Genomic DNA, 12,299 nt, shown 5'->3' with positions numbered 1-12,299 from the left:
TTAATTTAAGTTTTGAAATATTAAAGTAAACACGATAAAGGGACACAGAGTGCGTTCGAGCTTTCAAAGAACACACAGAGGACTACATCAGAGCTGATTGATTTTTATGTTGTGTGCCTCCCTGAGTGGTGAAAATACAACTGATGCCCACCATTAATTGTCACAGCAGATGCTCCAGAAATTGTTTTATTTATAAAAGTGAGAATTTACCAATGGAGGAAGTACGTGTATCCAGTCTATGTAGTCTAATTAAAACAGTGGTCACCTGAACTTGAGTGTATTGGGTCACATTTAGAACAGATACTGAGTTTTCACGATGCTGTGTTCTAACGCCTTTGGTGATCTCCTGACTGTCCCTGTAGCGCCACCGTGAGGCTGACAAACTGATGATGAGTGAACTTCCACTGGAGATTTTCTCCATTTGACAGTTGCTGTGGAAGTTCACTTTGTACATCACTCGTGGCTCCTGCGTGATCAATTTTCTCTCTTCATCCCCTGATGTTTTTTTTTTTTTTTTTAACTTGAGGGTGACGTCACAGAGCCACTACGGCACTTTAAGAAATATACCCACATTTTAAGATGAAAAGCTTAGGCCTAATTCATGGATCTATTGGTCACTAACCCAATCCAGAATATTGCCTAACTTTCCTGCTTCGACCACCAGAGCATTGCTTGAGTGCGATGTCTCTCCATAGCTTATTACCCGACACGAAGTCTTCAAATCAGTGTTATCCAAATAAGATCCCCTTTGGTGATGAGGAATAAAACCTGACCTCCCCATCCACAGTTAGACGCTGCGATCTGAAAAGACAGGTCGGTCACACACGCAGGGTCGATCAACTGAAATATAGGCTTATGAATTTATTCAGCACAATCACAATGATTTTTTTTTTTAAAGTATTTGGATCATGCAAAAAAAACAAACAAACAACAACAACAACAACAACAAAAACAGTCGTCAAATGCGCCGATCTAAAAGTTTTTTATTTTATTAGGTTTGTCTGATGCAGCTGCTCCCGTCTAGTCATACGACGGCAGAGAGGAGACTCAGTTTTGAACTCCAGTAACCCTGTCTCAACGTTTTGGTTTTTTCTCTCCGTGACTACGAGGGCGTTCAGCGAATTACCCCATCACTGGCTGGATCCGAGAGCTCTGCCTCTTTTCTCATTGGACTGCGCGGCCAAGCCAAGCTGTCAGCCCATGTGGCGTGGCCAGCAGAATGTGAGACATTTAAATTCAAGAGGAAAAAAGGAGCTGAAGAAGCACGCAGGCTCACGTCAAGCCCACAGAGGAGGAAACGACAGTTGTCAGACGCGCAGTTAACAGTCGCAGGGACACCGCCGTGGACCACCGCAGGGAAGCTACCAGATATCGCTGAGAGAAATACATGTGAAAACAAAAAAGTGCGAACATTTCACCAAGTGGTTCCGAATCGTGATTTTTCGGGGACGCCGGACCGGTTCTGGGAGAGACAGGTAAGCTCGCTAACGGTTGGGAGCTGCTGAAGTCGACCTGCTAACGTCGTCACGGCCCGGCATGAGTGACATCATTTCTTGAAATTAAGATAGAACAATAGCAGGCTAAGCTAAATAAAAACACTACGTACCTGCCGGTTTAATGCGGCTGCTATTAACACTGGTTCGCGTAATATGGAAAAGAAAAATACTTTTTAAAATGAACTACGACTTGACATTTTTTGGGGTCAGAAACCACGTAAGTAGCTAACTTGCACGTGAACCTGTATTTTAACTCGTCATAAGTTACATGCAGCCTCTGTTTCCGTGAGTTACAGGCTAACGTTACACTAACTTTTGGAAATGCTTCCCTTTGTCTGCTCGCTGTTGATGGAGATTATCGATGCTGGTAGACAGGATTCAGTCCCGAATAAAAGATAAGTCGTCCATAGTCGTTCTAATGTGTCTAATTCACAAAATATTAAGCACATTAATAAAGGGTAGAGAGATGGAACGATGGAGGCGTGCATGCTGGAGCCGTGTTGGTCACCGTGCAGTGTGTATGTGTGTGTGTGTGTGCTGTCAGATGCTGTGTTAAGCCGTCCTCATGGCATTCTGTCTCAGCAGCATGATGACTTGGTTCATCGAGGCCACCAGCCACCTGAGACTTAAACTTGGCTAACTCAGCTCCCAGGGTGACCGGGAGGCATGTCCGTTCATTCAGAGTACTCACTGTTTCCTGCACTCATTTGTGTGGTAGCAGAATTTACGATTTGCCTTCAAGCACTCATGTTGTTGCAACCTTACATTAGCTTGCACTGTTTTATTCACGTCACACACTTGATAAGTAAGGTTTATAACACCTTTTTAGTATTGTAAGATATGACCTGGCCTAAGTCTGAGCTGTTTGACTTACTTTTATAGGGTGACATCTCTGGTTTATGTGAAAGTGTGTGTGCACAGTAGCACTCTGTGCCCCCTGGACTCATGTCGGGTGTTGTGTGTTCATCCAAGGCCGTCTGGCCAGCTGGATCTTGTTTTGGGAAAATCTCCCCTTCTCAATGTATCTCTGAGTGTACCATCAACTGTAACCCCGTCTGTGACTCTTGGTCAGTCTCTGCCAGGATTTGCTGGCCGTTCAGCTGAAACTGGTTAACTCTGTTTGCATCTTGCTTTTACCAGTTCATTAGATTACACAAAGACAACCCTGTGTGACTCATCTATTATTTGTTCGATTCCAAATAAGAATTTCCACCACAATGTTAAGGTGGCTTTTATGTGTTGTGTTGGCACTGTGGGGCATGGACCATGGGGAAAGAACAAACCAAATGGAGAATGATATTTAAAAAGTCTAAATCTAAAAATCTGAAATTCCCTCTTCTGTGGTGACTGAATGGTACAAGGGTGCCTGGCTATAGCATGGCTCAGTTACTGTGAAATGAATAATGACGTAAAGAGGCGTGTGTTTGTGTGTCGTAGTGAAACTGTCAGGCAGTCCACCATCTGTCCTTCTAATGACATCACACAGTTGGCCTGTCTATAAGGCTCATGAAATACAATGTAGTACAAACTCATTCAAGTTTATTGGTCACCCATTAAGCAACAAAAGACATACCACCAATTTTTGAATAGCACACGATGTATTAAAGTGTGCTTCACTCAATTTCTCTCGGCACAAAGTGAAATTAGATGAGATTCAACCTTTATGTCATTGTGCACAGTACAAGTACAGAGACAACGAAATGCAGTTGGCATCTAACCAGAAGTGCAAAAAGCAGTAAAGTGCAAAGTATGGACAATATAAACAGTGCAACAAAGACAGATATTACAGTATGTACAGTATATGAATATTACTGACAGTATTAAAGGAACATTGCTTCTACGGTATGTGTTATGAAATGGCTATTTGATAATCACAAATATAGTAGCAATGAATCACACAGAAACAACATACTGTATATGAACCATTGTTACCTTTGGTGATGCGTGATTGAAGGATTTGTTTTCATAGTCTTGTTACTGCACGAGTTTCAACTTTGCAATCCAGGAACAAGTTTGTCCTCTTCACTCAACTGACGGAGCATCATATAGCTACCTGCTGAGTAATGACAGAGATTTGTCGCCATTGTTTTTCCACCTTCAGGTCCTTTTCCATGGGGCTGTGTGTCAAGTCAGGTCTTGTTGCATGCTCCTGGTGGAGTGAAGCAGTCTGAGAGCAGGAATGTCAGGGCTGATGGGAATGTAACGAGGGATATTTGTAGAAGGCAATAACTTTGGTTGATGTTCAGAACAGTATGAGGCTGCAGTGGGGCAGAAGCAGTGTATAGAGTGCTGAGTAATGGTACACATGTTGATCAACCCAGCCTGCAGCTAGCGCATAGTCTCCTTATGCCTGAAGTCATGTTCAGGGTGTTAGTCTGTGATCTGGGTCAGGTAAGGCTAGATAATGTACTGAAGGTCCTACATTAGGCCTAATCCCAGGTCATTGTATCTTGGAGTCCAAATCCTTTCAGCTACTGGAAGACTGAAAGAGCCAGGGCAGCCAGTCATTCTGCCTGAACATACATTCTGATTCTAATGGCCTATATATTATGTATGCATTAGGGAAATACAAACATTACACCCTAATTGTATCACATTATTTTGCATAGTGAAACTCATCATTTTGTCTACTTTTTGTTTTTGAGCTTTGGTCATATTCATAAATAATATAGCATGCAATACAAAATAATTTAATGGTTTGTACAACTGTAATACCTGAAATCAGGTATTAAATATTCTGAAGTGAACAGAAATGGATCCAAATTGATTTATTAGTAAGTCCAACAGAAAATGAAAATGGACATTGTTTGGGTTGTTTTACTTGATGGGGCAGTCACTGTAAAACAAATAATTATGCCTTCCTCATGGGAAGTTGATTTCATGATTACAGATGAAATTGTAGGTGATTTGCTGAAAATGAAATGAATGTAAATCATACGGCATTGTAGGCATATGAACGTCAGTGAAGCTGTAATGGAGGCTTGTTAGTAGACCACTGTAAATCCTTGTAATGATACTCCTAAACTAGTGTGGCTAGCTGAGTGAACATGGCTCTGGATATACTGTAGAGCTGCATTTTTGTTGTGGTCAATGCATATAGTTGGAGAGATGATGAAATTAACATCGTGGGGACCTTCTTGACTGAACTGACTGCACGATGAATGACTTGAGTTTTACACATATTTTTTTTTGTTTGATTTCTTTTCACCCACCTCTGTATTGTGCATGATTTACACATATAGTGTTCAATCGGGGCCTTGGCACAGTTGAACAAACTTGAACGCCGTGTGTCAGCCCACCGTCATCGTGGTGCTCTCTTGCGCTGACTTTTTACCAGCACTGTGATCTCACGCCATGAACAGCTAGTGCTGAATGAAAGTGAAAGGGAAAGAAAACAGACATAAAACTGATCTGTCGCTGCCAGTCTAGCCTCAGCTGGGAACTGAATTTTAGGTTTTTGATTCACCTTGTACCGCTTTGTCTTTGTTGAGAATACAACAGCATCTTGGACACATGAAACCAATAATATGTGAGGAGTTAGTCAGCGTCACGAAGCTCCACTTAATTCTCTGTGCCAGACCATGTGGGCTCGGGCAGTGTGTTGAGCATTTTTAAAGTGTGTACAGTATGTTCTGAGGGAATGAATCTGAAGATGATGGCAGCCATCCCAGCTGCTCTACATTGATGTACTGACATGGTTTGATTAAGAGTAGCTCTGTCCCAACTGCTAGCCCATTGGTTGGCAGGTCTGGCTGTGTTGACATGACAGGGCCTGGCCTAGAAACAAAGAACAAAGACCATCACACACACACACACACAGTACAACATGGCAATGCTCAGTCATGTACAGAGTAGTCTATCAGCAGACAACATTGTCTGCTGTAAGTGCTCTTTCATGCGTGCTTTAAGGGGGTCTTCATCTCCAAACCTGCCAGTCAATGCCAACACAATTACATCTGCTTCAGTACATTCACAAGATCAGTGTGAATGGTGGTTACTACTGAATTGCTGCCAAATTCCAGGGACCTTTTTGTGGAATCCCATTTCATGTTTAGTTGTGATTGTGAAGTTTTAAGGCATTTGTCACATACTAAGTTTCCCATTCAGAATTTAATATTTTTTTACAATATATCAGTCAGTATTGCTTTGACACAGTCTTACTGCCAGTTGTTCATGCATTCACTGAATCAGCTTTCCTTAATATCAGCTGATTTAGGAGCTATTCATACATTAAGAAATTCAAATTCCAGTTCAAGGATTACAAAGTAATTATGCAACCTTGGTTGCAAAATGAAACTGTGGGGCATATTTTCTCAGGATGGGGACTCTTGTCCCCCCGAGACTGACACCTATAGGATTTGACAAACATATTTTTAGTTTATGTATGACCCCGATCACCCACTAGGTGACCATATACATCTACTTGGTGCTAGCTAGTGAGCCTTTTATTCATTCATTGATACAATTATTCACTCTTGACTCCGCTGTTTTCTAGAATTAACTTGATGGTCTCTTTTCCTGTCTGAATAATTGTTTATATCTATGAGGGAATCTGTCATGTGTCCCTGATTGACAGCTGTGTTTCCCTGCGTATTTCTGTCAAATGGCTAAGTTTGCAGTAATGTTATTGTATGACACTCATATGAAGCTACAACACAGTTTCTTTTACCCCTCTAAGAAAATGATGATCTTGGGCCCCATGTTCAGCATTGCTTGTTTCAGTGCTCAGTGACATAATCAGTTCTCCTTGTTTATGTAGCGCATGTTATTATTACCACACTGAACGTATAAAGTTTATATTTATGAAAAGGTGTCCTCTCTTCTCTGCCTACCCACAGGTTTAATTGACCTGTAGCAATATGAAGGGTCCATAGTGTAAAATATAGGCTGATGCATAAATACAGTCCCTCCTCTCCTCCACCTCGTCCTCTCCCTTTACCTCTTCCTCGCCTCTCCTCTCAAGGAAAAAAAATATATCGTATGTGGTGGTGACATTTCACATATGTGTGTATGAGGACTCAACTGCCAACAAAAACTACCTCTGAACTTTTAACTTGAGCAATGGACGTGCGACTACATTGATGCGTGTGTTTCAAAGCCTGAGGAAGGAAGTTGTTCTGTAGTCTGTATGAATGTATGGAATACCATTTTAATCAATACTTAATACATAAATCAAAAATAAACAAGAAAAATATGTCAAAAGGCAAATATTCAAATTAACTTAAATATAGATTTGTTATTAAGTCATTAGTTCAACAAATTATTAGTAGTTTTTTTTCAAAGCATAACTTTTATTTGTTTCAGTGGGCGTAATGTTTACATTTTTAATGTGTGCTGTTTCCTCTTGCACTGTCACGTTCTTTTTAAAAGGGTCTGAGTATCATGAAACAGAACTCTATAATTATTCATTTCAGGGGGCAATTATTTCATATTGACACATTTATTTCCCAGCTCCTTCATTTCAATTTATTATATGCGAAGTAAGTGGCTGTAGTTATTTCATGTCTTTGACAATCATGCTTAGTCAAATGCATTGCTAACCTAGAAGCAAATGATAATATAATGTTCAAAATGACTTAATGGTTCAGAATTACAGAGCAAATGTGAATTAACATTTAGAGGGCATCACAGAGGAGCATTTCAAATAATGTCATACCAGTAACTTTACTTATGTTCCTTATACACCTACCTATTGCCTAAATATAAAGATAATAAATTCACCTTTTGTGAATATAAGCTTTATTTATGTATACATGCCTTGCAGTAAGAAACGGGGCTGACAGGGCTACAGTCATATATTTGACGGTGCAATCCAGTATTTTATAATGACTGACACCAAACACACAGTAATGAATGAGATCACTTATTGTTTCTCTCTGTCTCTTTCTGTCTGTCTGCTCACAGTAATTCATCATGGATGAAATAGTTATAGCAGGGATATCAGGCCGTTTGCCAGAGTCTAATAACCTAGAGGAATTCTGGGAAAACCTCATCAGTGGTGTGGACATGGTGACAGAGGACGACCGGCGGTGGACACCAGGTGAGACCCCTCATAGAGTCGGATTTGATTGAATTATTCTGCTGCGTGAAGCAAAAATTACAGATTTGCTATACTGGTTGGCAATTTAATTAAAAATATTCTTTAATAATGTCATTGATGATGAAAAAGCAAGTGAAGACCAATAGCTTATTACCATGTAGTTATAGATATTTTACAGTAGAGAGATGACAGGAAGTATTGGGATTAAGAGTTAAGGAATGGTTCGCAATAAAAGTCCCCTCCATGACACTTTTGTTGTTCAATCTTAGTTAGGGTAACACCGATTTTTAATTAAATGAGTAATTAGTTAACAAAATATAAAACTTGGGAGTGATATATTCGCTCCAGCAACCAGAAATCTTTCAAAGATTCTGCTGGTCCAAATGTAAACACAGACATAGTTTCTGAATATCTTCATCCTGGATGATTTTTTTCCAGTAGGTCCATCTCCAGCAACCTAAAACACAGTTTACGTGTGTATAAAAAGTCAAAATGCATCGAAAAAGACAGATAAGAAAATGCAACAGAGTAGGCTACAGCAACAGAGACTACTCCCCAAAACGTGGTATTCTGTGTCATTCTATGCCACTTTTCCCTCAATTTTGCTGTTATAGTTCACAAACTTTTTTCTTCCTCATCTCTGGAGTCCCACTCCTTTCATTCCTCTCTTGCTTCAGTTTTTCCCTCTCCTAAAAGAAATGATAAAGAAACCCATTCCTCACTGCCTGGCAACCATCTTAAGCTCACATTCATTTGCTGAAATGGTTGGACTGGGCAAGCTGATGCTGCTGAGACCACACACAATGCATCATGGGAGAGTAGAGATAATAGAAAGGGAAACAGAAAGCAGCAAGAGGTTCATGGCCTGAGGGAGTCTTTGCATAATCACAGAGAACAAAATAACTGGAATAAAGAAAATGGGAAATTACATCTTAAGAACAATAAAGTAAAACAAGCAGGTTAACACAAAGCACAGAATTAAAACTTTGAGTTTGTTGAATTGTTGTTAATTTGTACTGCATTAGAATAGCAACAAGCAGAAAGGTTTTGGGTACCCCTTTCTCAGTATGCACGCTCAGTGCTAGTTGTTAGAATTATCACTATTTTCTCATTCTGCTTGTGCAGAAACATAGCAGTTTAATAAGGATGATGAGGATGAGCGTGGTGACCCTTCACTATTGTCTTCGTGTGAGTCAGGTAAGAAGATGAGATGAGAAATTGCCATGTCTGTATTATAAGCTGAAGTCACTTGGTGGTTAGCTTGGAGTAATTAAGGCCTGGAAGCAGGGCAAAATGGCTAGCTTTGCTCTCTCTAGCATGGAAAAAAACCCAAACACTCAAACTCATTAACATTGTGTCAGTATAATAAATTGCAGTTTAAGGAAAAGCTATGTGCACAAAATACTTCTTGCTAAACAACAGCCAAGTGCAGGGACAGTACACAGTCTTTGTCATAGTGAGGTATCCAAGTTTGGCACAATTGTGCCTGAAACCGTCGGAAGTGATCTTCCGTCCCACCGGACGACCTGTTCTATGTAAGTGGTTGCTCACCTTGATCGTGCATTGATTTTTTTTTTTTTTTTTTTTTTCAGACAATTCAAACTGAAGTAAACTCCTGTCAACTGCAACGCTTCACTTTATCCCTTCAATGTGGTTGCAGCTTGTTTTAATCCTTGACCTCATCCTCATCCTTATCTTTTGTAAATATGCTCTGCCAAATTGTTATCAATAGATCAAGTGTAAGAACGTCGTGTGTAAATCACTCCGAAAAATAAAGACAGTATACAAACGCCAGGATTGGTTAAAAGCTGACATGAGGGAGTATATTTGCTCTTGATAAGCAAACAGTGCTCTCGAGGTGCTAAAACTCTTAGGCAGCCAATGGAGGATTTCACAAAATGAATATCATATTTATTCTTTGAAAATTCTACATGTACTACAAAATTAATTGAAGAGATGCCTCATCAACTGTAGCTCCTAATTTTCTTTCTAAATCTGAAGAACTTGTGTATGATAATTTGATGAAAAAACTTTCTGTACCTGCAATGTGTACATAAAACTACTTTTCTCCGCTCTTGCTGTTTTCTAGGTTTGTATGGTCTTCCAAAGAGGAATGGCAAACTGAAGGACATCAGCCACTTTGACGCAGCCTTCTTTGGAGTCCACCCGAAACAGGCCAACACTATGGATCCCCAGCTCCGTCTCATGCTTGAGATTGCCTACGAGGCTATTGTAGATGGAGGTGAGGAGGCGGGCTGAAAAGCACTACAGATTTGCTCTGGACAGTAATATGAGAGAAAGTAGCTAGAAAGGGTGGAAAAAGTATACAGTAAATCTGAATTGTTTTTTTTTGTATTTTCTCTGTCACATTTTTTTAGAATTCTGGTTTAGTTTTATAAGCGCTCATGATCTGAGTGAGGCTACCTGATGAAACACAGAGTGATTTATATATTTATATATTTAAATGTTGTGATGCAGGACTGGACCCATCCACACTGCGTGGCAGTAAGACGGGTGTCTACATCGGGGTGAGTGGCTCTGAGGCTGGTGAAGCGTTCAGCAGAGATCCAGAGGAGCTCCTGGGCTATAGCATGACTGGCTGCCAACGTGGCATGTTGGCCAACAGACTCTCCTACTTCTTCGACTTCAACGGTATGCTCACACAGCCAGCTCCAACATACGCTTTTACTCTGTACTCTATACAATAATTGAATACTAGTTTGAAAATACAAACTGTTGTTATTTCCTGTTGTGCATTTTTTTTTTTATGCTCATCTAAGCTATTTCACACTCCACACATTGTTCAGCCATAAGAGAAGTTAGTGCTGCTGTATTGCAGTGAATGTAATGTGGTCAAGTTGAATCATTCCACATTTAGAATCACACCAAGTATCAACTCTTGTTTTCTGTAGATGATGTTTCTAGTTCTAATCCACTTTCCTCTCCTCTCCTCTCCTTCTCCAGGCCCCAGTGTTGCCATTGACACAGCCTGCTCCTCCAGCTTGCTGGCTTTAGAAAATGCCTTCCATGCCATTCGCCAAGGCCAATGTGATGCTGCTCTGGTGGGGGGAGTCAACCTGCTGCTCAAACCAAACACCTCAGTGCAGTTCATGAAACTGGGCATGCTCAGTCCTGAAGGGACTTGCAAATCCTTTGACTCATCAGGTAAAACAAAGTTGCACGGTACTCATCTTGCTTTGTGGTTTCAGATGTCAACTATGATCAGCAATGTCCCCCAGTCAAATCCAGCTGAGGCTCTTTGTTGCATCTCCCTGTTCCTTGTTTCCTGTCAACTCTTCACCATCTCTTCCTATCTAATACAAGCCTAAAAAACTATGTAATTTTGTTTTCACATCTGTGGCTCAGTTTAAGTATACTGGGTCTCATGCATAAATTGTTACCTTCCAAAGCTTCTGGATATGCAAGATCATGTGATAATTTGGCTTCAAGCTGACTGAATACACAAGCATTTAACCAATGAGTGTCATTTGAGGAACTACTGGGAGTTATAGATGGCATTTACTGGCTTGTTTGAGGTGAGCAACAGAAGCAATTGTTTGTTTGAAAAACAGTAATGACAGCTCCTCGAGAGGGTAGGGTAGCTGCTATAGTATCAGTTGAATCAGTACTGAAAAGGGTGTTTCATTGAAGGAGGAGCTAGGAACAGTACTGGAGGCTTTTCTTGATGTAAAAGATGTTTTTGCTCTTCTCTAAGTAGTCAGGTTATGTTTACAGACAGATTGTTCACCAAAATACCCGCCCTTTTCAGTTTCTAGTGATATCTTTCCAGATGATGATGTCATTCATCAATACGTGTTCACTTCCTGCTTGTTCTTAATATCAAAATTGAAGAGTGCCTTGGACCACACATACGTGAGACAATAAACACAAATTGATCAAAGGCATTGATACCCGACAGCAACTAATTTCACCTTATTGAAATTCAAGCAGATCTCTTTTATTGCAGTGTGCAATTACCAAGGCCATCAACGGCCTTACAGGTCAGTCTGTTCTGCCCCAGCACACAACAGCATAGAGGACAGCACTGACCACCACAGACTCCTAAAACATCCTGAGAGTAGTCCAGCAGATGTGGAAGGACCTCAGCTGTCTCAGAAAATAGAGACGACTTTGTCCCTTCCTGTAGAGGTCATGTGACAAAGTTGTCCACAGCAGTCCTGAACTCGTCAACACCCCCACTGATGCATCCAACTTTTGCTGAGCCATCCGAGAACTTCTGGAGATGACAGGTCTTTGTGCAGTAGTTCAAGTCTGTGGTGTAGAGGGTGAAGAGGAAGGGAGAGGGGACAGTCCCCTGTGGGGCCCTGGTGTTGACCAATCTATCTGACACACAGTGCTGTAAGCACACATACTGTGGTCTGCCAATCAGATAGTCAATATTCCAGGTCACAAGAGGGGAATCCACCTGCATAGCTGACAGCTTCTGACCAAATAGAGTAGGACTGATTGTGTTGAATGCACTGGAGAGGTCAAAAAACATGACTCTCACTGTGCTCACTGGATTTCCCAGGTTGACACGTTTGAGCAGGTAGATTATGGCATCCTCAACTTCAAGTTTGGGGTGATGGGCGAACTGTAGGCGGTCCAAGAGTGGTTTGACCAAGGGCCAGAGCTGATGAGTCTCGTGGAGGACGTCTTCCACATAAGAGTTGACCCCCTGTAGACTCAGGCTCATGCTTGATCATCAGGATCAAAGGGTCTTGGTAGGGGGCAGGAGGCAGATGGGAGATGTACAGTATTTG

General features: G+C 41.0%; 1 protein-coding gene across 1 annotated transcript in view; it reads left to right on the top strand.

Annotated features, from left to right (window-relative positions):
* Positions 1 to 979: 979 nt before the first annotated feature.
* The window catches only part of fasn (fatty acid synthase), a 47,979-nt gene continuing 36,659 nt past the window's right edge, over positions 980 to 12,299 (top strand). Inside the window, exons 1-5 of the mRNA XM_037081059.1 lie at positions 980 to 1,475; positions 7,401 to 7,536; positions 9,626 to 9,778; positions 10,015 to 10,188; positions 10,501 to 10,701. Coding sequence (XP_036936954.1) covers positions 7,410 to 7,536; positions 9,626 to 9,778; positions 10,015 to 10,188; positions 10,501 to 10,701 — 655 coding nt within the window. The 5' untranslated portion in view covers positions 980 to 1,475; positions 7,401 to 7,409. The remainder of the gene's footprint in view (positions 1,476 to 7,400; positions 7,537 to 9,625; positions 9,779 to 10,014; positions 10,189 to 10,500; positions 10,702 to 12,299) is intronic.

The sequence above is a fragment of the Acanthopagrus latus genome, chromosome 20 (assembly GCF_904848185.1).
Source record: "Acanthopagrus latus isolate v.2019 chromosome 20, fAcaLat1.1, whole genome shotgun sequence".
NCBI classification, from domain to species: domain Eukaryota; kingdom Metazoa; phylum Chordata; class Actinopteri; order Spariformes; family Sparidae; genus Acanthopagrus; species Acanthopagrus latus.
Note: the sequence above shows the minus strand (reverse complement) of the source record. Positions and strands in the feature narration are given on the sequence as shown.